The sequence below is a fragment of the Myzus persicae genome, unplaced genomic scaffold (assembly GCF_001856785.1).
Source record: "Myzus persicae strain clone G006 unplaced genomic scaffold, MPER_G0061.0, whole genome shotgun sequence".
NCBI classification, from domain to species: domain Eukaryota; kingdom Metazoa; phylum Arthropoda; class Insecta; order Hemiptera; family Aphididae; genus Myzus; species Myzus persicae.
The window spans coordinates 41,772-67,137 of record NW_019104238.1 but is presented as its reverse complement, the minus strand read 5'-3'; the positions used below and the strand labels follow the sequence as shown (position 1 = coordinate 67,137).

Below are 25,366 nucleotides of genomic sequence, written 5' to 3'. Positions count from 1 at the left end.
CACTGGTTGAGTCAATTAAAAATATAAATTGTACACGGTAATTTTTGAATACTATTATCTATATATTTTGCAACTGATTACAAAATATATATTATTTACAGTTAAGTAAAAATAGTAAAATACATACCTAATAAATAAATATATATTTATACGTACATATTTTTTATTAGACTATTAGGATTTAGGTCTATTTTTTTAGGTCTGGAACATTTGCGGTCAATTTATTTCTATTTACCTGGCTATAAAATTTAAGGTAAGTTCTGTATATAATATTATATTCTAAATATATATTATATTATAAAAATGTGTTAAAAAAGTTCATTATTATTATTTATACAACCAAAGGTAATCCTATACGGTTGGAATAGAAAACTCAATAAAATATTGAATACGTCACGACCAACGTTTAAGAATTTGTAAAGCTGTCTTAAAAAAGAGGCTGATAATTTGGAATTTTTATATGCAAAAGCTACTTAAATATGGAAGGTAAAAGAAGAAAAAAGATTAACATATAATTAGAGGAAAGAATTCAAAAAACATTAATAGAGTATGAAATAGATCACGATATATGTTTATTAGTAATGTATGAGTATTAGTATTATATGTTTATATGTAATGTGATCGACAAACGTATTATTATGTGAATTCTTTATAATAATTGTAATAAGGTAAAAAAAGTGTACCCTATTATGTAATGCGATATGAATTATTTATAATAATAATAATAATAATAAGCTTTTAAACACGCCAGTAAAAAATACTGCCAGTCCTAAACCTTGAAAAGTGTGAAGGGAAGTTTAAATATAGTAAAATAGTAAATATATACCTATTGGCACAAATTAAGTATACAATACATGTATCATGTATATATATTATATATAGCATCTAAATTTTATAGTCAGGTAAATAGAAATAAATTGACCGCTGCAAATGACACGAAAAAGGTGCCGACCGCAAATGTCCTGACCACATCGACGCCGACATCATTTTTTTATTCCACTTATAAATATATTTAATAGTAATTACTTACATACATTTTATTGTTGCATTTTGGGCCTTTGGCCTTTCACCCTATACTTCAAACGCTTCGACGAGTTCAATAAGCGGTAGTGAGTGTTCGTTAAAAAGTAATTTACTGTTTATTGCAGAAAGAATGTTGAAAAATTGTTTTTATAAATTTGATTGTGTTGTTGGTGAATGTCAAAGTTAGTGTCATCGTGGTGCCACATTGATAAATGATAATATACCTGCGTATATAATGATATAATAATTTGGACAACATAACCGAAAAGTGTCGAGTGTGTAAATTTATTATTGGTCAACTATACCGGGTGATCTGTTTAACGAGAGTATAAAAATCGAATTTTGGGCTAGTTTTTCATGAGTTATAATTTATTAGTATTCAAAGTTGATATGAGCGAAGTAGAGAGGTACAATTGTATCCCACAACATTTTGGTAAGCTAATAATATATTTTTCTTTTTTTTAAGTTGTGTTATAATGACCTATATAGTTATGTAAAATATGTGGATGTAAAATAGATCATTCCATATACATACAATGTGTATATACTATATAGTGTCTAATTTATGCACATGATGTAAACATTATTACAGTGCAGTGCATATAACAATATGTACAAAAGAATATATAACACAATGAAACTATGAATAGGTACAAAGGAGTAAGACGTTACCCTCACTCCTCGGTAAAAACTGTAGGTACTCTTGTATATAATAATTATGTCACAAGTGATGAGGCGATGTGCATTGAATTACTTATGACATTTTGAACACTGTACTACAGGCCATAATAATAAAATGATTGTTTAAAGGTACATTCCGCAGTCCGCACAGCATAAAAAGAATCCCACAGATGAACAAGCCTCAAATATCATAAAGTTCATCTCCAAATTCAATCTAACCAAAACATTTAAAGCTTCATTAACAAAATGAACAAAAAAACAATATTATATGATAAACACTTTTACTGGCATACACAAATATATCAACAATCGTTATATAGGCAATATTCGGCGTATAATGCAAATACAAACTAATTTTTTTGTAATAACCACTAACAAATTAAGTACCTTCAAAAAACATGTTAAAAAATAGAAGCTAATATAACCTTAGTTATTGAAACCGGTTACATAAAAAAAGGTAACTTTGCTTCCAAATAACACAAGAGTTTAATAACACATAACCGTCGCTTGTGTTGCAAATATCATCAAATATATACAAAAGAAATCATTAATTAAATACCTATTAGTTATTTCTTATTATTAGTGCGTCATTGGACTTCAGTCATTCTTATAACACACTGCACAAATCGATTGTTACGCACAACATTTTAAGTCAGAGTGGAATTTCCTACTTTTTTTTACACACTACTTAGTTATTTCTAAACTAAAAGAATAAAAAATAACACAGGCAATGACCAGACTCGAGAGTATGTATGCACTACACAACAATGCGTACAGTATTGTCACGCCAATATCTACTACGTCCGAACGCCCCAGTCCTCTTTAATCATGTCGGACGCTTTTTCCGCAATCATGATCGTCGGGGCATTGGTGTGAGCCGCTGGCACTTCCGGCATGATCGACGCGTCCACCACTCTCAGGCCACTGACCCCGTGCACCCGCAATCTGGGGTCGACTACGGCCGTNCACTGACCCCGTGCACCCGCAATCTGGGGTCGACTACGGCCGTCGGATCCGTGGCCGGTCCCATCTTGCACGTGCCAGATAGGTGATAGATCGTGAACGATATCTGGCGGGCGCAACATTTCCAGTACTCGTCCGTGTCGAACACATGTTGCACGCATCCGGGCAGCGGCGTTTCCAGGATCGTGGCGTTGAGTGACCTCATCGGGTCCGTGAGCAGCATCCGCTGGACAAGCCGGACTCCGGCCACGATCACGTCTAGGTCTCTCTCATCAGCGAAATAGTTGGGGTCGATCAGTGGGTGGTGGAACGGGTCGCCGTCTCTCAGCCACACGCGGCCGCGGCTCTTGGGACGCATCACCATCGGGAAAACCGTGAACCCGTCCATACCTTCCGTGGCCCGATACACTGCGTCGTACAGATTGGTCCTCATGCCACACAGTTTGGGCAGTAGCTCGTAGGCCGAGTACGTTCCAGACGCCAGCAGCAGCTCGAGATTGGGATGTCCGTCCCTCGACCCGGGCCTGTCTATGTCCACAAAAGCTAAAGCCTCGGTGCCTCCCGGCACCGTTTGGATACCACCTCCATTGCGGATGTAGTCGTTTAAGCTGTTCGGATCATCCAAAACCTTGTTAAATTTGATCGAAACGGAATTGTTTATCGATACGACCAAACTTCCCAGGGACACGTGGTCCATCAGGTTCTCGCCGACCGGCAAGTCTTCCACCAGCGGGATGAGGTGGTCAGCCAGATGTTGCTTCGGACCGATTCCGGACAGCATGAGCAGCTGTGGCGTGTTTATGGTCCCACCGGAAACGATCACTTCCTTCCGCACGAACACTCTGTATATCTGGCGCTTTGAGACAAACTCCACTCCTATAGCCTTTTTTGTCTGTCCGTCTATCAGTATTCGCGTTACCATGCTGAGCTTTTTCACGTGCAGGTTAGGTCTTTTTTTCGCAGGGAACAGGAAAGCCGTGTTTGTGCTCCAGCGGCGACCGTTCTTCGCAGTGGTCTGAAATTTAAAAAAAAAATCCATTACCTACTTGCTTTGATATCATAATGAAAAACAATAAATTGGTGGACTGAGATTTTCTTAATTTATTATTAATTTGGCTGTTGTGTATATTAATGCATTTAGGTGCCTCCTATGGATAAAAGATTATAATATTGTTATTTATTTTTTTATTAATTTTGAATCCAATTAATAAATTCGTGTGCGTCAATGATCTATGTGTAGTTATATTATATAACTGTGTATAGTGTAAGTTTATATTATATTGATAGTGGCTATAGTGGCCAACAGGCTGAGAATTGGTATTTTTGATATTTTTATTAGATAGGTACATAGAATTTCAATTATTTTTTTTTAAATTTTCATTCTGCTAATAGTGATAGAGGTCTATCTCTGTAGAAGATACAGAATGTTTTAACTTAAGATTATTAAATTAAAATAAATTTTCAAATTATATGACATATATAATAATTGTATAAATGTATGCTTACAATTTAAATATAATAAAAAAGCAATAGATTTAGTGCGTCGATAGGAGGTCGTTATTCAGGTCAGTTCAAGTATGGATACTAACTAAATTAGATTTCTTTTGGGTTTCGACAACCTTAAGCTCCTTATAATAATCATTTAGTAGAACTAACGATTTAGTATAATTATTTAGTATATTATCTACTCCACATATAAACTTATATAATATTCTATTTTTGTAAGTATACTGCATAGTGTGTGTGTTTCAGTTTTTGATAATTATACCATACGCTCAGTAAGTTTCCAACGAATCCAATTTGTTTCTAGTATTTTTTTTTTTTGTACAGATAAATAATATAATAATTAATTTCAACACGCAAGAGTAAATAAAATTAATTTTTTATGAGGAAAATGCATAGGCAATAATAATACACATAACTTAATTTTTTTGTGAGACGTAATAGTTATAAATTATAATATTTAATATTATAATACTTTGCTACTTATAGATTTCAAATAGTATATGAATATTAAAAAAATAATATTTATTTTTCACGATTAACAAGATCAAAAATTTAGGAAGCTAATCTCAAGTGTAGCACCTTTACAAGATAAATTAAAATATAGAGCCATATTCAGCTGTAGGTGCTTACAAAATCCACATAATATAAATTTCATTGATTTTAGTTATTACTTATAAATATATTGATTCAATGTCAGTAATCAATAACTGTAATAAACTAATATACACCAAAATTGAAAATTTAGTATTTATGATATTTTTTTAGAACTTGTTTTTATAAGTTGTACCTAATACCTATATATTATAATAATTATTAATTATACTCGATATAGGTATTACCCCTTGTTTATTTCTAATTACCTGCAAATAATTAATCCCGACTTGTTTTTCCCCGTTGACGTCTACAATGGGAAGTCCTATTTGAGATCCAGCTTCCACAAAAGCCTTCGCTATTGGCGTCCTGTACGGGACGTCGGACACCGACAACAATCCATTTCTTCCATGATAACCTGGATCTGAGTGAGACAAGTTGGCGTTTTCCGATTTTATGAAATACTTCAGAACGCTGTCATAGTCCCAGCCTTAAGACACGCATTAAAAGTTACAACATATTATTTTTTTGAGTTTTTAAACTTGATCTCGATGAAACTCATATAATTGTTCAAACAGGGCAATTCCAATTTACAAACATATATATTAACACATAAGAAAAATGTATCTATTGGTATCACTAAATTGTTATAGAGATCAGTTTTTATTTTCAACAGCATAATAATTCTTCATCTGTTATTGTATTTTCCTGATTTCGCCAAATATATTATGATGAATGATGATAAATCTTATTTTCTAGACTCACCCCATCAAAAAGTATTAAAATTCTTGAAAATATTTTTTCTGAAATCGTTACGAAACAACATTTTTGAAAAATAAAATATTTTTATCATTATCAATGTTGGTGTTATTTTTGTTTATGAATGATAACATACATTTGAAATAAATACATAACAATGAATATTTATTTGTACATATCCATGTGTGATATGTATATCTTTTTATTCTTGGACCTTTTGCATTATTGACTCATTCGATTAACGAACACAAATGCCCTTGTCCCAAAATGAGTCCAATAAACATTAGTCAGTAACTACTGTATAATTGAAATAAACAATTTGTAAATATACCTGTGTTACCCATATCTGCCCATTTATCGTAATCCCTTCTATTACCACGTGTATATATCATGTAATTCAGTATTCTACTGCCACCCATGACTTTGCCCCTAGGAAATTTGCACTGATTGCCTTCGAAACCTATAAATTATGAACGTCGAACTTTAATTGCGAATATAAAAAAAATGTACTGTTCCTATTAATTGAGTTCAAAATATTACCTAAGCACGAGTTGTTCATCGGTACCGTCTTGTATTTCCAATTGGCCGAGCTAAATTGCAAAAACGGGGCGGTCAAAGGTATGTCCATGACGTGCGTGGCTTGTTGCCCGGCTTCAATCAACAGTACTTGCCAGTTTTTGACCTGGTCGTAATAGACATAAGAATAGTCATCATCGGGAGACCAGTAGTTTAGTTAATTAAGAAAGTTTTTTAATAAGAACTAACACATCAAACTCACTTCGGACAATCGACTCGCCACTACGGATCCTGCACTTCCGGCGCCGACGACGATGAAATCATATTCTAGGAGAACTTTTGCCCGGTTAACGGTTTCATGTGATTCCCATTCCAAAGTTTCAGCCAAGTACGTCAGCCCTGATTCGAATAGTGGTGGATATCCAGCAGTGGTCGTTGTCTTAGATCCGTAAACTATAAATAAATACAATGAGATCCGCAGCTGAATCGATTGTGAAATCATTTTGAAAATTCAGTGCTTCCTTTTTAATTTTCTTAAAAGAAATTTATTGTAATATTACAAGAGTGTTGATACTTAGTGTAATGATCTAAAATGTATACATTTAAACTTTAATAAGGATCATTTCAGGAATGACTTCTTTAAACATATAGTTTGCAGACTATCTCTGAACTAATACTGAGACGCCGTCAACTCGTTAATCTCACTACAGTTGTGTTTATTATGATTACTTTGCTAATTATACAATATTCGGAATTTACGCATGAAGGTCGTCAGATAAAAACTTGTTTGTTTGTAAGCATATTTTATTTTCGATTTTTCTCTGAAGTCTATTTGAGACATACAACTTAGTACCTATAAGTTGAAAATATCCAATTTAAAATGAACTTAATTGGAAATGTTTTTAATTGAGAAAATAGGATTACACCGAACCCGCAATAATTAATATTTTATTATTATTTCCTCTTTCCGGAGATGTCACCGTATACTGAGCAAGAATGTATAGGATTCTTTTTCGTCATATTAAATTAATTTATTATTATGTTTTTGTAAATAAAATTTTTTTTAATTTAAAATGTTAAATAATAAATTGAAATTGTTGTGATAACATTATACAATAAATATGTATGAACCTTTTAAATTTCTACTACACATCTACCCAGGCCTCCGTATCAAATGTTGTGCGTCTAAACTAAATGTTTTTGGAGCCCCTAACAAAACCAATAAAATTCAACCCATTACAAGCGATACAAGTGTACACGATTTTTACTTTTTTTTTTTCTGTTTGAACCGACAGCAGAGGAGGATCTGTGTGAACACTACTACTCCTCTGCTGCCATCGATTATTGTTTAATAAAGAACGTTAATACATAACACGATTTTTACTTAATATATTATAATATACATTTATACCATAGAACATTATGTAAATACCTAATATAAAATATATGTTCCTAGAAAAATTTCAAAAATTACAAATTCATTTCAACAAGCTATTTAAATAGCTAGAAATATTAATTATTATAAATATCTATGTGATAAGCAATAACCATATAATTATGTACTAAAGTTTCATGTATGTATAATAATTATGGCCTTGCGTTGTTTTGTGGGTTACTAACTTACTTAAGTTTAATGGTAATTTAAAATTTGAATAAAATATATTAATTAATAATAATATACAGTAAACTCTCGTTAAGTTAAATCTCAAGGGGAACAATCGAACAGAAAAAGATTTTAGATAGCGAAAAATTCAAAATACCTATTCAGTTTTGTTGTAAAAGTATTTTAACGTAATGGTAGTTTCGAGGGAATTTCAATTTAGTTTGAAATTATGATAATGCGAGATAATGAAACATTTTAAGAATTCACTGTACATAGTATTATTCTACATTCATTATGGTTCTAAATTTAAAAAATAAAAAGTTAATCGACACCATTGTTTCAGTAAATCATATATTATGCGACAAGTGAAAATAATACTTCAGTCGGTATAGGTACTCACTAGTTTTAGTAGATATAACACATTTGATTTTATTCTTTCACATTCTTTTTTTATTCAAATAGATTTTTTAAATTTGAACTCAGATCAAAGATATTTTTCGTCAATATTATATTCAAGCTTATACAGTGAAGTAAAATACAAACCAACAGCGTTCTAAACGAATATTTTTTCTTCGACTTATTTTGGTGGAAAGTAATGCAATTAAATCACAATACTATTATTACACACCATTCAATTATTATCGGAGATCTGAATGCCATAAAATAAAAAAACACTTCTAGAAGCGTTCAATATTCGATTTATAGTCATCGACGTTTTTAAAAATGTAATGAATTCAGATTATGAAATTTAAAATACATTTTATTACAATTTAAAATCAAAAGTAAATTTTATGAACTATGAGTACAGTAGATATGCGTATAACAATAATGAAAAAAGCGGGTAAGTGGATGTCACTCTGCTGTAAATGTACAAATAAATTAATTAAAAAATACACATCATTGTAAAATCAATACATCCATCGCTCAGCTCAGAATCTAAAATACAATATCGATATAAATGTTAGACATAATATATACGTGTACCTTGATATTTTCTAAGAAAGTATCAATTTTTTGAAATAAATCGTATTCGATGAATCACTGTAATACCTACATAGTATAAACTTTAATACTTGAACAGGTAAAGGTCTCTCGAAAATCTATACAAGCTCCCATACAGTTTTTGAAAACATATAAGTGAAACTTGGATTGGTATAATATAGTATTAATACAAATAAAAATATATTACGCGTTATTGATTTACTGTAATTACCTACCTATAAACAAAAACAATACAACATTAATATAATACTCACTATTCAGCTGTATGATAATGTAATTAAATAAAATAAAAAGATGTGTGAAACCACATCTTACGTACAAGTTTTTCACCACTCTTGCAAAGCCAGGAAGTCTCGATACCTGAGGCAAAACGAGTCTAGTGCGAGTTGATAGTTATCGTAATATTATTGAATTATACCTACTTGCTGGTAGCGTCCATACTATAGGGCTTTGCTGGAGTTCAAATTTCAAACAAACTCTTTTAAACAAAAAATAACGTTTTTAATATCTTTATTTGTCTCAAGCACCTTGTAAGTTATGACCAAGGTAGATTATAGTCTATAATAGTCTATAATAATCTACCGAGGTTCTAGTTAACCAGCTATATTAAACCAAGCACTACTGTACCTGTTGTTGGTTCTTAACAGTAGCCTAATGATCAAGTGGTGTAAATGTGCAATTAGGAAGGGAGGTTGTGTGAGCTTATCCCCATAAAATAGTAAATGACCAATATATATTTTATATTTATACAAATATACCTCGTAGATTTTGTTAAAAATAAAATATATTAAGTATATATTTTAAGATCTGCCATAGGTACAGACGGACAGTAGAATATTATAAGTACAGATAAGTACATCAAACGTTCAACCCCCAAAGTTCAAACTAGAAATCACCCACAATGTAAACTCAAAGCATTTACTTCTACTGGGTATAAAAAGTGTCTTCCGACGCAATAAAAATTAAAAAATACATATAATTGTAAAATCAATACATTCATTGTTCCGCTTACTGCTTAGTATCTAATAAATTACTTATAGCATAATACTGAAATTATCAAAAATTATACTGTTGTCTCAATAATAATTTCAAAACATAACATATATAAATATATACTACATAAGTTATGTGTATTAATCTGATCTGGACAGTAGCTGGAAATTTCTACTTCGCAGCCAACTGATCGGAAAAAAATATTTTTTGTCTGAATACATTTGTCCACTGGATGAAACGGCTTCTACAATTAAACTTTCGTCACAGGCGAGGAAATAAAATTGCTTGTTCTTAAATTGTAATATTATAACCATATGCTCAAAATAACCTAAAAACCATACTATACACTAAAATTTAATAATGTATTGACGTTTTAATTTTTATAAGTTTACACATACTCGCGACACTCAACATTAAGAAGACTAATTAACATTTAGTTGTACTCGTTAAGTATATTTATTCATTATACATATATTTACAATATACCTTCACCTGCAAAATATTTAAGAACTAAATTAATATTAAAATGAAAAAATAAGCTATTAGCGTAATATGATGATACCTGTTGGCGTGTTGCCAAAATAGCTACATGCTAAATAAATAGGTATAATGAAACAAAAGATCATCTAAATGGACCCATTTTGGTATTTTCTTACAAATGTGACAGTGACAATTTATTGTAAAAAAGTATTCACTTTGAATGGAGCTTATATGAATCGAATACACGGACAGCTTTAAAGCGTCTGCGTATTATTTTACAACTACTTGGCAGTTTTAATAGTAATAACAATAGCGTAATATATTATACCTAGAAACAATAAACACATAAAAGTAAAGTGAAATAAGTGATCGAAATGTATAACTATGAAAATAATATTATATATAAGCCTACCTAATTAAATAAATTATAATCAGCGTTGGTCGTCCACCAAAAGCTTGGACAACCGATGTTCAACGCGTATTCAAGACATCGTCGACTAATAAATAACCGATCGGTATACTCCCTGTCCCAGGGACATCCGTTTTGGTGAGCGTACATGAGACACTGAAGTTTGTCCAGCATGGCCGCCAAAAAGCACGTATGTTCGTCCCACGGACATCCATTTTCGTGTGCATACTTCAGACAGTCCAGATGTCCACCCGCCGCAGCATCAGCACACGTGAGTTCGTGCCACGGGCATCCATTTTCGCGCGCATATCTGAGGCAGTGCAAGTGGCCAGCGCCCGCCGCCTTGTTGCACGTGCGTTCGTCCCACATGCACATGTTCTCGTGCATGTACATCAGGCACTCCAGGTGTCCGCCTAGGGCCGCGACCGAGGGAGTCGACGCGTCCCAAGGACAGCCGATTTCGTGGGCCAACCTCAGACAGTCGATGTGCCCGTGACGCGCGGCCGTCTCGCATATGCCTCCGAACTTGTAGCCGTCGACGCCGCGCCGCACCTTGCGGAACACGAACCGCCTGTCGCCGTGCGGGTCGAAACTGCCGCTTTCCGTGTTCAGCTTCAAGATTTCGAACAGTGACTCGCAACAGCGCTGCAAGTCGATGCGCGGAAGCGTCGCGTAATCCGTGCGGTAAGCGTGCCGCTGGATCTGATTGCACGCTCGGTACGCCGACTTGAACAGGCTGGGCACGGCGTACGTTCTTCTAGCGTCGATCGTCGTCGTCGTCATCGTGCGGTGGCCACACACAGATAAAGAATATTATTATTGATTAATATCAATTCCTCTATGCTGTGGTGCAGCCGTCACTTTCAAACCATTATTCAAGCGGCTGGGTGCGTACCAACTATGTGAATAATAGTATAATATGGTATAAATCTCAAAAGTTCCAACAACGATCAAAATCCGAGCATTGAGAACACGTCCAAGCGTTGACTGCACGTATACAGTCATGTACAGTTTATAGTGCACTATAATATACGTGCCACTAGAGGGTCTAATATATAGAGGACAGAGAACGTAACCCGAAACTCGATGGCGCATAATATAAAATATTATCGTGACAAAAACAATCATAGAGATAAACAAAGAATGTGAGAGATTACGCTAACTTCAAAAACATAATATGATATATTATATTGAGATATAATAAGCACATGACAAAATCAATTTATTACTTATAGTTTTTAAAATACGTATTATTGTAATCACGCGTGTGAAAGGGCCGATTGTCGACCCGGAAGTAACTCAACATTGATAATAAAATAATATAATAGATATATGCGATGAGTATAAACTATACATAAACGTTACTAACGGTAAAAGTACAAATACCGTTGTTGGCTAAAACCTATAGATTTGCAGAGGTCAAATTTTGGTTTTACCGATTACCCACGGAAATGTCCAAAATTCTGGCTTTTAGTGATTAATCTTGGTAAATCTTAAGATTGGTATACAGTCTACTCAATTTTAAGGTTAAACTCGGAACGATCATTGTAGTTCGAACCTTTGAATATGAGTCATAGCAAATATTAGGATAAACAACCAATGTCGCTATAGTACAGCCCAAAAATAAAACATTTTTATCATGTACCTAACAATTAGGGTTAAAATTTATAGGACTAGTATTAGGATTAAACAAAGGCAAAATATGCAATTCATTTTTATTAGAATATATTTCTATGTTTTATTTTTATTTATTCTTTATTAAGAAAATGGGCCCCACTTAACAAGTTCGTGTGGGGGGCAATGAGTTCAGAATTTGTAGTATAAATTAATTAAAAAGTTAATATAAATTAAATAATTACACATTTCTCACAAAACTAAAATATAAATACAAATAAATACATATTATTTTTCTTTGTTTATAAAGTAGAATATTATAATGTAGTAGTATATAAAAAATCGTGTAGTTAAATAATATTGATATTTATGGCAATACACCAAAAATTATCATGCATGATCAATATGATATTAAATCATCAATATACATGAAAAAATATTAAATATGTAGATAAATGTTATAAATATACATGAACAATTTTTAAAATTGTTATAAATATGCACAAGAATAAATGCAAAATATGGAAAAATTAATTTATAATATTTAAAATATAGACGAGAACTGGTATGTTAATTAAAGACCAATAAGTTCAATATACGAACCGAAAAATAATTTAAAAAAATATATCATCAGTATTTGGGAAGTTAAACACGAAATAAGTACATGTTGTCAATACCTGTTAAGTAATAAGTTATTTCATATAATTGAGCAACCAATATTGTCTAAAGATTTTCTAAAGAAATTAATGTCGACTGCGACGGTAACAATTAATACCTACATTCAAAAATATTGAGTTGTATATTATTCAACATTATTTAAAATATACAGGCTGAGAAAGAAAAAGATCAGTTTTTAGAAAATATTAAATAATATACATATGAAAATAAAGAAATATGCACTTTTTCCTACAAATGACGACATGTCGACATATCATGCAAGATATAGATTAAACATTTTTGATTTTGAAACTCACCATTATATAGCTCAAATTTTAGCTTAGTCTGCTATAAATCAAGTGCATATAATAGAACAATATGCAACTCCTACAACTTCTATTTATAATAATTCTCCCTTAATAATAATAATAGAAAAAAGTCAGATGACCGGTCTTTTCATTTTACAGTGGATGGGTCACGTAGTCAGTAGTTAAGTACCTACAAGTTTTAATTTTCAAGGTTGTTTAGAAATCGATGCTATTAAAACTAAAAATCATAAAAATATTTCGTATACAAATCTCTAGAAGAATATGACTCGTTAAAAACTGTAAGTATGTAGGTAGATATCTATAAAAAAATCAAAAACAATATCGACTATAATGATTCAACAAGATGACTACGTCGTATATTGCTGGTTAGATTAAGTTTATCTCCGATAGTCGCAATTGCAAGAAACTCATAAAGAACACCTAAAATTGGTGAATAAAATGATGACAAATTCAAACGAAAATATTCAAATAGTTAACAGTACGTCAGTATCTATTCATCAGCCAAAAAGTAAAAGTAAATAAGTCGGTCGTAGTAAAATGTATGGCCATACATTATTTGCTCTGATATTAGAAGTTGTACACTACTATACTGCTATTTCAAAAATGTAGTAACTCCAAAATGTTAATTGTTGGGAAATCTAGTTCGAAATGTTGACAACTTTCAAACTTGAAACGCATGGTCTTGAATATTATTAGTTTAGGAATAAATTGATGTTTTTACAAAATCCTTATTCTTTATAACTTAAAATAGACTTACCCCTTTTCACTTTATGTATTTCCGTATCTTGCTAAAATACATTAAATACACAAAAACGCTGAAGTTGCTTTTTTATGATTATTTATGTTCACACGTTGAATAAAGCTTAGAACACAAAATGTAATGTCTCCTTTTACATTAGGTAAGTTAAAATTATTAATTGCCTGGACAGAACAATAAACTAAACTAATCACTATCACTTAACAGTACATTAAGTAGGTACCTCCGAACCTATGCCAAAAAAATATATATATTATAATTACTATTAATAGTTAATACATAGATATAGGTAGATAGTACCTAAATGTTTTTTGAAAAATTATTTATTTATAATTGAATAGGTAATGTTATTTAATTATGATTAAATAGTTATTTTAAAGTAATCAATTACTGGTTATGTTTTATTGATAATTTATGGAGATAATGCATTATTTCGAATTGTGGTATATTATAAGAAAAACCAATATATCTCCACTCAATTAGAAAAAAAATGTGGTATCTCCACGGATTTACTGCGTTTTAGTTCCCGAAATGAAATCTATATAAATATCGAGTTACTACGTTTCTATTTATATTTAAAAACGTAATTTAACCGGTTTCAACATGGAATTACGTCATTTTAACTTCAAAAAATCATTCAAAACGGCTAAGAAGTTCTCAGGCTAGGTTCCTAATCACAATCTATCCACAATCTCATAGTGTCAAAAATTTTAGTTACTGTATTTTTGCAGCACGGCAGTTTATGGTTGGGGCATTTTTTCGTTTGGGTACTAAATCGAGAACACATGATATCTAAACTCATAAGTCATAAGTCTAGGGCGAGGACTTCTATGCACTAAAAAATCATCAAATATGCAGCTAACACTAACAGAAAATTACCAGCCCCAATTAAACTAATAAATTATATTTTTTTATATAATATGTATTATTATTTATTAAGTTAGTGCATAAGTTAAATATGCCGTGAAATAAAATTTTTTCTTTAAATATTTAATTTATTTTAACGAACTTTAATTATTTATAGGTACTTCATTCAATTTTCTATGTATCTACCTAAATGTATAAAAAAACCATAATACAGCCAATACAGATCTCATTCTTCATTCAAATTTAATATAACTGTTGACCTTGATTCATGAATAATATTTAGCGAAGGGAATGATTTTCGTTAATATGCACTAATAACTTTTAGTATTTAATCACAAACATTGTGGGATGTATATTGTGTACTTCCTATGAGCATACGATAAAGTTAACCAGAAAAAATATGCAAATGCATGAAAGTCCTGCTTGCTCTACTCATTACTCAAAATCAAATCTGCATACCGTGCTAAAAAATTGTTTAGGTTCGCCAATGATTTCGGAATATTAGATATGTAATATCCACATATATATGCCAAATGTAAATTTGGCAAGCGATTTCACAACTCTTTTTAACTGGTAGATAAGGGGTTGATAAGATGCAATTGTTTTTAAAAACCGTATAGGTACCACTCAAATTACAATAATTTCTATGCACAAAAAAACTTTCAAAATATTTAAACTAATATTACATAACATTTACCTTTAGGTATTTGGTGTTGACTTTTTTTCTTTTTATGTAATACAATTTTGCTTAACTGATTTTCCACGGTCAATAAGATTTAACATGTAATACGAGGTTCTTTATGAATAGACAATAATAGGTTCATATAGCAATTAATAAATATGAGAAATTTAAGATACAATTTTATTAATAATCGTTTGAAGTCCAAATTTTGAAATAATTCGTCAACAAAAATTGCTTCATTTATTTGTAGTTAAAATTGTCCATTTCATTCGCTAAGACTTGAAAATTGAATTCAAGGTTTTTTATAGCTTTTTCTTATACTTTTTACTTACTTCGAAAATATTAAAGATACATGTTGGTTTAGTTATATTTATTTTTTAAATAAGTATAACATAATAGTACACAATGCATATCATCTATACTACAGTATATTTAAGCAAATACTTACCTTATATCTACTAGTTTTTTAAAAAATATATATTAAACATATTTTATTACAACATGCGTACAATGTAGTATAATAAGTAAAATGCATACGTTTCACGTGTAGAAAGTTGGAGTAATCAGGACCAGAGTGTGAAAGTCACCCAGTGGCGACACCCTATAATGTGAATATATATTTTTAATAAGGATATAGATTGTTGCACCAGATCCATTTCAGGATGAGTTACCTAGGAATTTGTTTTGTACCGAGGATTATAATCGGAGGATTTGAATTGTCGCTGAAGCCTTTGTGCGTTTGTTTGTTAGTAATAGAGATTCAATGGGGAAAAAGTTAATTAGAGGAATGCAGAAGGGTCACCGAGGATAAATGTCCATCCTGTGAGTAAATTTTTTTTCTCCAAATATAGTAAATAGTTGCAACTTGCAAACTTGGCACTTGCAAATATTATTTTTTATATTAATCTCATATCTTGAACTATAACTATTATTAATAATTATCTTTAAAAATACTATAATTGTTTAAGTATTTTATTAACAAAAATTTAGCTTCTCCCTCTTACAACAAAATTTGCACGTGCCTGTGATATTTAGAGTAATTACTACTGTCCTTGACCGTCCAGACCACTGATAAGGAAATAACAAGGCCACGAATTAAAATTATTTATACAAATTAAAATAGTATAATTATACGAGCCAATAATAAAATATTAAGAAATAATTTTTTAAGTTTAATGTGTGTTTTTGTCTTCATATTTAGTAGCTAGTAGGTAATTTATAACCCAGTTGTTTTTAACTTCATTTTTTTCGAAGACTAAGCTAGTATAAATTAAAACTAATTATAGTACTCTAGTCGTTTTTCGATAACAAAAATATTTAAATTTAATAAATTTCTAAAGCGACACATTTTGGATAAATTAATTAGAACACTTTATATTCTATTAATTGCCACTGGGTATTATAATTGCAGTAATAAATTGACTTAACAACAAATGCTTTTAGAGTGTTATTACTATGGTTATAGTAAATAGGTATCTGATGATCAGAATTGTCGGAATTAAAGTTTCTAAATAACATTTTGTTGGCGTGGATCGATGATCGAAAATACATTTTAGATATTAAGAGTATCGGTCCCGATTTTTCCAATTTTCAGTAATTCTATACAATTTGATAATTACACCTTAATTGTAATACTCCCCCACTAATCTACTGTGAAAATTGGGCCGGACCTGCAAAATACTTTATTCTATGAAAAAAAAAATTAATGAATTTCCTGTAAAACATGATTTTGTACTAAGTACGGTAGTTTTAGATGCGCTTAAGTCAACGCGTTTAGACCTTAGATCATATTAGTAGGATCAATAGTATATTATGATCTAAGGTTTCGACGATAAATTGCGACATCTACAGTCACCGTTTTGAACTTTTCAACGAGTGTTCGAAAAATGGTTGTCGCTTTCAGATTTTCATCAATAGCGGATAGATAGCGTGCCATCAACGATTTTTGTTTTTGAAATTTTGAAATGGAAAAAATATTCTTTTAAATCTTTTTACCTTAGTTTATAATCATTGATTCATTTTCATATTATTATTAAACCGTTACATATTTAACACTCAGTTATAAATAATCTACCTTCTACTTATATTATAGATAATTGTATATTAATTATATATTTCTATCCCTATATTCTTTATAGAAATATCTATCATTATTGAAGGGGTACCGTCAAACCGGGTTACTCAGGACACTTTTGAACTTCAGATGAATGCTGATCTGTAAGTTTTCAAAATATAATAATAATGGCAAGGACCAAAAATTCTGGTCTTTCTTGACTTAGACTATGAGACCCATATGTTTTTTTTTATTCCCATTTTTTTTTTTTTTAAATATGCTTGTCCCAAGTTACCTTGATTTTTGGGAAACTTGGGACACCTGTATATTTCTATGTAAAATTCGAGTTAGCTTCAATATTATATAACTTGGTACTTAATTATTGTTTTAAAAAAAATGTGAATGTTGACTTAAATAAATGACTTTTAATATAATAACGAAACCTGAATAACATACTTGTTAATATTAAATCAACCGGAATTAATCAAAATAAAATAAATATGAAAACAATTTATAGATAGTCAGCCTTATTTTAGTTACAACTCTTTCAGTTAGTATGCTTAAACCTTAAATAACTTTTAAAAGGTATAACGATAGAACATACATAAAATACTTGAAAAATGCCACATCTAAGGGTTGACACAGATGAATACTATTTGGTGGTAACAAAATAAACCTTATGTTGTAATCTTTACATTTTTCAATTACAGCAAGTGTTATGTGGCTATCACCAATCATTGCTTTTGGAATATCAGCTGGAAATTTTTTATAGTATGGTAAGATTAATTTATTAAACCAGTCTTCGAATAAAACACCATCGAAATATCCAAACTTGGAACGATTATACCTAGTTCCTTTAGACCCATTCTCTGTCCAACTATCATAATATAAGTTTCCGCTTTGTATACCACATAGGGTGGCAATAAATACCCGGAGGCGGTTCCAGCAAACATAACGGATACACTAGATTTAAACGAGTCTAAAATTCCTTCTAGGTGTTTGCAACCTCTTCTTGTTATTATCTTAGCTTTCCCAGGGTCGTCAGTAATATCGGTTTTGTCATAATTAATAATTAAATTTGCAGAAACTCCGGCTAACAAGTTTTATAGGTGTTCAAAATATTTTTTATAAATTCATGGTTGATTTCCACTCCTGATCTCTATATATATTCGGCTAATCGTTCACTAATTATAGATTTATGTCTATTTAAAACATGTTTGAACCATTCATATCTGGGTAAATTGTTTGTAAACCGTTTTTCCTCAATACCATTTTAATTCAGGAATTGTTGTACCAATAACCGGAAATCTATAGATGTAAAAGGAAATCCCCATTTACTAGACAAACATATTCGTATTGCAATTTTATTATTTTACCTGATTTGACGTCATCATATATGTAAATTTACTCAACAATACCTTTCCAATGATTTAACTATTTTCCACACACTATGGCAAAGTTATTAGCACTATAAAAAAGTGTTTTCCTATTGATATAAATATTATTATGGTTAGCGGAAGCAATGCGAAAGCAGTTCCCATAACATCGTTGGTTTAAAAAAAAAAGATATGACGTTATCTTCTCGTCACCTCAGAATCACCTTATAGACTAAACATGTAAAATATATTGTTGACCATTGTACATTCTGTGGATTAAAACGTATCCAACCGCAATCAAAACCGACCTCTACGCCCTCGAGTCAACTGAACTTTCAACCTATAATAGTGTTAAATATGTTTTTTGACAGATCGATTTTATTCGATCATCGACAGTATGATTTACCCCAATCGGGAAAAGCAGTTACATACTTGCGCATTTCTTTTTCGTTGGTCTTTTAATTTTGTTTTCATTTCCGTGGTGTTACCGGTAATTTTGATAGTTTGTTAACAACTACAACTGATAGTCAGTACTCACTACTTGCCGCTCGGTAGTCGGTAGGTAGCAAGGTTTATAGATTATAATCTAAAAACCTTGGGTAGGTACATGATAAATTAAATTTATCATGGGTAGTTTGTTCTTTTTTGACATAATGTAGAGAAAACATATTAATTAATTCTCCTCTACATCTCGTTTTTTGAATTCGGAACCTTATCAATATTTGATCAAATACTTATCATTCAGATTCGCACGTACATATGATTAGGTTATCATACGTTACCATGCATTTGGTATTCGGTATAAGTGTAACAGCGGTCAGGTTCCAAAGACGGTAGTTTTCGCTGGTGTTTTAAGTGTGTGTGTTTGTTGACAATTTTTCGTGATTATAACAATTGTTGATAAATGTAATATGTAACTGTTAAAAAGGAAATATTTCTGCAGTTGTCTTATACTTTCCCCAAGCGTATTCCGACGGATACTTCGCCGCCGTCCGATGGCGTCTTCGCAAGACGCGTGGTACCTGTCACTGCTGGGGCTGGCAGAAAACTTCCGGACGTCGAATCGCATCAAGATGTGTATCCAGTGCCTACAGGCCGTTTTCAGTTTTAAACCACCGCCGAGGGTCGAGGCCCGGACCCATCTGCAGCTGGGCAACATACTTCTGCAGTACACAAAAAACACAGACCTTGCTCGGACTCATCTCGAACAAGCGGTAATTCCGCTGCCGATCTGTCACCGTCCCCCCCACCCCTCAGGCTGACGACATACTTTACTCGATTTTTGCCTGTCCATAGTGGTTGCTGTCGCAGTCCATCAACGCATTCGACGACGTAAAATTTGAGGCAGCCAGTGTCGTGGCTGAACTATACCAGCAACAGAATCAATCGAATCTTGCCAAACCCATTCTGAGGAAAGCCGTCGAACTATCGCAGCACAACATCTACTGGCACTGTAGACTTATATTTCAATTAGCCGTGAGTAAAAATGCTAACGGTATTCACCGGAGATGTGTATCCAATTTCGATGTTTACAAATTCTTTTTCATTCATTTCTGTTTTTGTTTTATAGCAAATACATGCTGTAGAAAAAGATTACGAATTAGCCAGCAGTTTACTTGGTGTTGGCGTTGATTACGCTCACATATCGTCAGCTGCTTATACCCGAGTACTTTTTCTGCTCAGTAGGTGCATGGTATGTATTTGTTTTTTTTGCAGCACTTTACTGATTTTTTAACCTTTTTATTTTCTTGTACCTATATACAGTTACTGCTTATTGACAAAAAAATCACAGAAGTTTCTCCTTTGTTAACCCAAGCAGGATATTTAGTTGATAATTGGCAAGCCAGTCAGTATCAGAAAGAATATCTAAAAGTCTTCTTTTTAGTTTTACAAGTAATGATTTCAATTATATTAATCATCTTCAGTATAAGTATTTTTCATCATTTATTATTGTTTTAAAGGTATGTCATTATTTAATGGCTGGACAAGTAAAGAGTGTCAAACCGTGTTTAAAACAATTACAACAAAGTATTCTGACAATTATGCAGCCTACTTGGCCCTCCGATGAAGGTAATTATTGTCAATTTACATATTAGTGTACACATTTATTAGTGTTCTATTCTTCGAAATAGTTATAAAATTGGATGCTTATTATTTTTTTTTTTTCAAAACCACAGTTTTTTCTTTCAGTTTAAACTACTTTTTAACAAGTTTAAAATAGAAATGTTAAGCCTTTTTTGAAATGTTATTACAATAATAGCAATACAATATGTAAATAAACTACATAAAACATACAGCTCATGTTTATTTATTCATAGGTATGTATGTGACATCTGTAAATTGTACACCTATATATTTTTTTAATTAATTAATATTTCTCTAGTTTGTTATACCTTCAGGCAAATAATATAGTAAGCAGCCAATTGAATGTATCTTACTAAATAAGTTATTATTTATATTTATCTAAATAAAAAGGTTTCTGCTAAAGCAAAGAAATATATATTTCTTTTAAAGTAATTTTGTTTTAATCATCTTCATTCCTTTTAAGCGGTTTTCTGTGATAACTGTTCTAAATTAAGTTAAACTATTTACAATTCATACAGTACTATCATTCTTATAAGTAAAATTTAAAATCAGATAACTTCATTCATAATTTAAACTAAGAAAATAACTAATAAGTTATTGTAATTTAAAATAAATAATAATTTTGTTACAGTTGTTTGTGGATCTAACATGGGTGATATGTTCATATGGATGCCCAAAGAACAATTATATGTTGTAGTTTATTTAGTAACTGTAATGCATAGTATGCAAGCAGGGTACATGGACAAAGCACAAAAGTACACCGATAAAGCTTTGGCACAAATTGAAAAACTAAAAGGTAACTTATAAATTAACAAAAAAAAAAGTTTATTATTTGTAAATATTAAATTTATAAATATTTATACTTTTTACGTTCTTTGCAGCTGGTGACAATAAAACGCCAATATTGTCAGTCTTCCAGTTAATGTTGCTCGAAAATATGGTTATGTGTCGACTAGTAACAGGAAATAAATCACAAGCATTACGTGAGATGTCCCAAGTATGTAGTATTTGTCAAAGACATCCACGGCTTTTAAACTCTCACCGTCCTCAACTTCATATGCTCATCGGCCTATATGCTATGAGCATGAATTGTATGGATGCTGCTGAAATGCAATTTACTACTTCTTTAAGGGTAGGTGTATTAAAAAGTAGAACATAAAATACCTGCTTAAGACCATGCAGTTAACATAACTATTCTCTAGCATTTTGGTATAAATTTACATATGATAATAAGTTAATTGAGTTAAAATGAAAAAATGTATAATCAGGTAAAATTTATTTTTTATTTTTGCAATTGCCTGTGTGTTATATTGTTGCATAAATAGCCAAACAAATTAAAATATCTGATCCTCTTTCACTTAACATATTATATTATAATGGTATTAAAAATTAATTTTATTCGATGTGAGCATAATATGATCATATCCATTCTTAGTTCAATATATTATTAAATATTAAAATATAAATTTTTGTTCCAAAAAGTATCTGGAAAATAAGCCAGAAGTAATTTGACTTTCATATACTTGTCCTTAACCTGTAACTTTTACAACATCAATAAGCTTTTTATTGAATTTTATAAACCAAATGTATTATAATAGAATAATACATGTTGAATGGGTATTTCTGTGTTATCTCGACTACCTTGGGTGCACAACCGTATTATCTCGACTACCAAAATATTTCCAAGACTACCTATTATCATCAACAATGTTATCTCTACTACCTTATAAAAAAGCACAATATATTTGTATTACATTGTTGACGTTCAATTAACGTTTTAAGTTAAATTTAAATAATTAGTTGATCGTAGCAATAATGTATACTTATGTTTACATCTTAGAATTTCAAGTTCCCAAATTTGTTCAATGGTTTGGATAAGTGCTCCTGTGGTTAGGTCTACAAAATTATAATATGTTTGACACTATAGTGATCAAAGCTGTATGATTTTAATAATTCAGTATTTTAAGCACCAACTATCTGAGTAGATTGTGGTACCCTCCTGAATATTATTTTTGATTGCCATTAGCAAGAGTTCCTGCTTTTTGTAAGGTGCTTTTATTAAAAATAACTTGTAATGGACAAATTCCTCCAAATATCCACTGTTCGGGAATTGATCTCTCGGCCTAACTTATTCTTTTCGAAAATAAACCGTTATCAATCTCCTTAACATTTCCAAAATATAATTTTCCCAAATGATTGTTTGGGCAAATTTGTACATTTAGCAACACTCTGCGTTCTTGAAGAAGTTGGACAGCTTCCTTTTCTGATGATGGCAAATTACAAACATTTATATTGATTAGACTTAGCTCTTGGGGAGTGGAGCACTGTATAGTAAATAATAACTGATGACTACTATGGACAAAAAAACTACTGTCGACTGACCGATGAAATAAATACCTAGTCTGATAGCCAGATATGTGCATCGTGGATAACAAATTGTACATCAAAAACCCAAATTAAATTTTATATTACGATGCGAGAATATACATTTATTAATAGATTCCTATACAGAGGTAGTCGAGATAACCCAGACAGGATTCTAACAGGTAGTCTTGGTAATATTTAGGTAGTCAAGATAACACGGAAGTATCGTTGAATGTATATAATTTATTAACAATATTATATCATAAATCTTATTTTACAGTTGTCACAAGAACGTGAGTTGTGGACATTTGCAAATCTCAATTTAGCAATTGTTTACTTAAGAGGTAAAAGAGATGTAGAACTTAGTGCTCTTTTAGACCGTATAAACCCAGAAACTTTAACATCGCATTCACACAGTCTCAGAGCTGCTGCATACTATGTTCAAGGTTTGCAATCATTTTTCCAAGCCCGTTACAATGAAGCAAAGTGAGTAAACCTTTTGAACTAAATACAAAATCTTAAATTGTTATACTAGAAATAGTAATAGTCATTTAATATTTAATTTGGATGTACTTATAATATATTTTTATTGTTCATTAGTTTTTAAATGGTATGCTTCTTTTTTTATTATATTCAATATTATAATGTGTACTCGTAATATTTTGTTAATCAGAATCATTTTTGAGAACTGAAAAATCATTATTTCGTTATAAATTAAAAATAATATAATATTAGATTTCACTGAATAGAAATTAGTTTTTGATACAAATTTACATTCATATCCATAGTTAACATTTTTACTTTACTGATGAATGATGAATGTTGTACATAAACTTAATATTCTTTGTAGATCAATATTTTTTATTTTTGAATTTTGAAATGTATTAAAGCAACTATACAATTGCATAACGCATTAAATGTTTAATTGTTTAATACTGTTGTATAGGCGATACTTGAGAGAAACGTTAAAAATGGCCAATGCAGAAGATTTAAACCGTCTGACAAGTTGTTCCTTAGTGTTGCTTGGTCATATATTTTTATCATTAGGCAATAGTAGAGAAAGTATGAACATGGTTACACCTGCTATGCAATTAGCTAGTAAAATTCCTGATGTCCATGTACAGCTATGGGCTTCAGCTATTCTTAAAGGTATTTTATTAGTATAAATATATATATTTTAATATTGTTTTTAGCTTTTTTTTCATTGTAGTAATTTGATTTACTTTTAATTTATTAACAAATGTGTTTAGATTTATATAGAATGTGCAATGATCCTGTCAGAGAAAATGAAGCACTGCAGATGCACTCTAACTTTTCACAAACATTACTTAAAGACCATTTTCAATCTTCCGAAATGCCTGAACACGCTCTTATATCGTGGACAGATGGACAATTCCCAATTCAACTGAAGCCATTTGTGTCACCACCTCAACAACATCATCTCCATTTACAGCAACAACAACAATTACATATGCAACAACAAATGCACCTACAACAACAAAGCTTACACATGCAACAACAACACATGCAATTGCAGTCCAAACAACAAAACCCTGCAGCTCTTGGACTTCCTTCTTAGCGTATGTCATGTACCAATGTGATCAAAGCACATACATTGTGCCATCGACATGTCTTCAAAACTGTCATTATAAAGGTATGTTAGTAAAATTTGTAATTATGCACACCAATATTTTGTATTGTGTAAATAGCCTAAATGTGAAAAGCTTATGTAACGTCCCTTTTATACTGTAAAATTTTCTTATCAGTATATATAAACCATTAGTTGTATACATTTATCAATGTATTTTTTTTTTTTAGTTCTATTGATTTAAATGTTGTACAGTAAGTGCACTGTACAGTATTCACTTTGAGTACATCGAATAGAATACAATTCCTTTCAAAATATTAACTCTTAAAGTTAATCGAGTAACAGTATTTTTGCTTGAAACCTATAATCCCTATATTACAAATAAAAACAGTGAAACTCTATTTATCCTATCATTAAATTTAAATATTATTTTTGTTTTGTGTAATTATTGTTTTTTTAAATGTATTT

General features: G+C 31.0%; 3 protein-coding genes across 5 annotated transcripts; 1 reads left to right on the top strand and 2 right to left on the bottom strand.

The window, feature by feature from the left end:
* Positions 1-1,968: 1,968 nt before the first annotated feature.
* Positions 1,969-7,092, bottom strand: LOC111040363 (glucose dehydrogenase [FAD, quinone]-like). 3 transcript variants are annotated; one of them, XM_022324257.1, is made up of 6 exons: positions 6,302-7,092; positions 6,064-6,205; positions 5,855-5,983; positions 5,034-5,254; positions 2,671-3,682; positions 1,969-2,626 (listed from the first exon to the last, which is right to left on the bottom strand). In XM_022324257.1, exons 1-6 carry the CDS (start codon positions 6,539-6,541, stop codon positions 2,502-2,504), a joined length of 1,869 nt encoding a protein of 622 aa, XP_022179949.1. In that variant the 5' UTR covers positions 6,542-7,092; the 3' UTR covers positions 1,969-2,501. The 3 variants fall into 3 exon arrangements, with proteins under 3 accessions (XP_022179949.1, XP_022179947.1, XP_022179948.1); XM_022324255.1 differs by having other exon boundaries at positions 1,969-2,649; positions 2,694-3,682; positions 6,302-7,091; XM_022324256.1 differs by having other exon boundaries at positions 1,969-2,669; positions 2,714-3,682; positions 6,302-7,091.
* Positions 7,093-10,050: 2,958 nt separating this feature from the next.
* LOC111040369 lies at positions 10,051-11,687 on the bottom strand. Its single transcript, XM_022324262.1, has 2 exons — positions 10,530-11,687; positions 10,051-10,445 (listed from the first exon to the last, which is right to left on the bottom strand). The coding sequence occupies exon 1, from the start codon at positions 11,307-11,309 to the stop codon at positions 10,530-10,532; it is 780 nt and encodes a 259-aa protein (XP_022179954.1). The 5' UTR covers positions 11,310-11,687; the 3' UTR covers positions 10,051-10,445.
* An 8,169-nt stretch (positions 11,688-19,856) lies between these two features.
* LOC111040364 (MAU2 chromatid cohesion factor homolog) lies at positions 19,857-25,089 on the top strand. Its single transcript, XM_022324258.1, has 10 exons — positions 19,857-20,075; positions 20,158-20,337; positions 20,432-20,554; positions 20,626-20,754; positions 20,823-20,931; positions 21,578-21,742; positions 21,828-22,078; positions 23,591-23,796; positions 24,257-24,459; positions 24,561-25,089. The coding sequence occupies exons 1-10, from the start codon at positions 19,857-19,859 to the stop codon at positions 24,887-24,889; spliced, it is 1,914 nt and encodes a 637-aa protein (XP_022179950.1). The 3' UTR covers positions 24,890-25,089.
* The last annotated feature ends 277 nt before the right edge of the window (positions 25,090-25,366 follow it).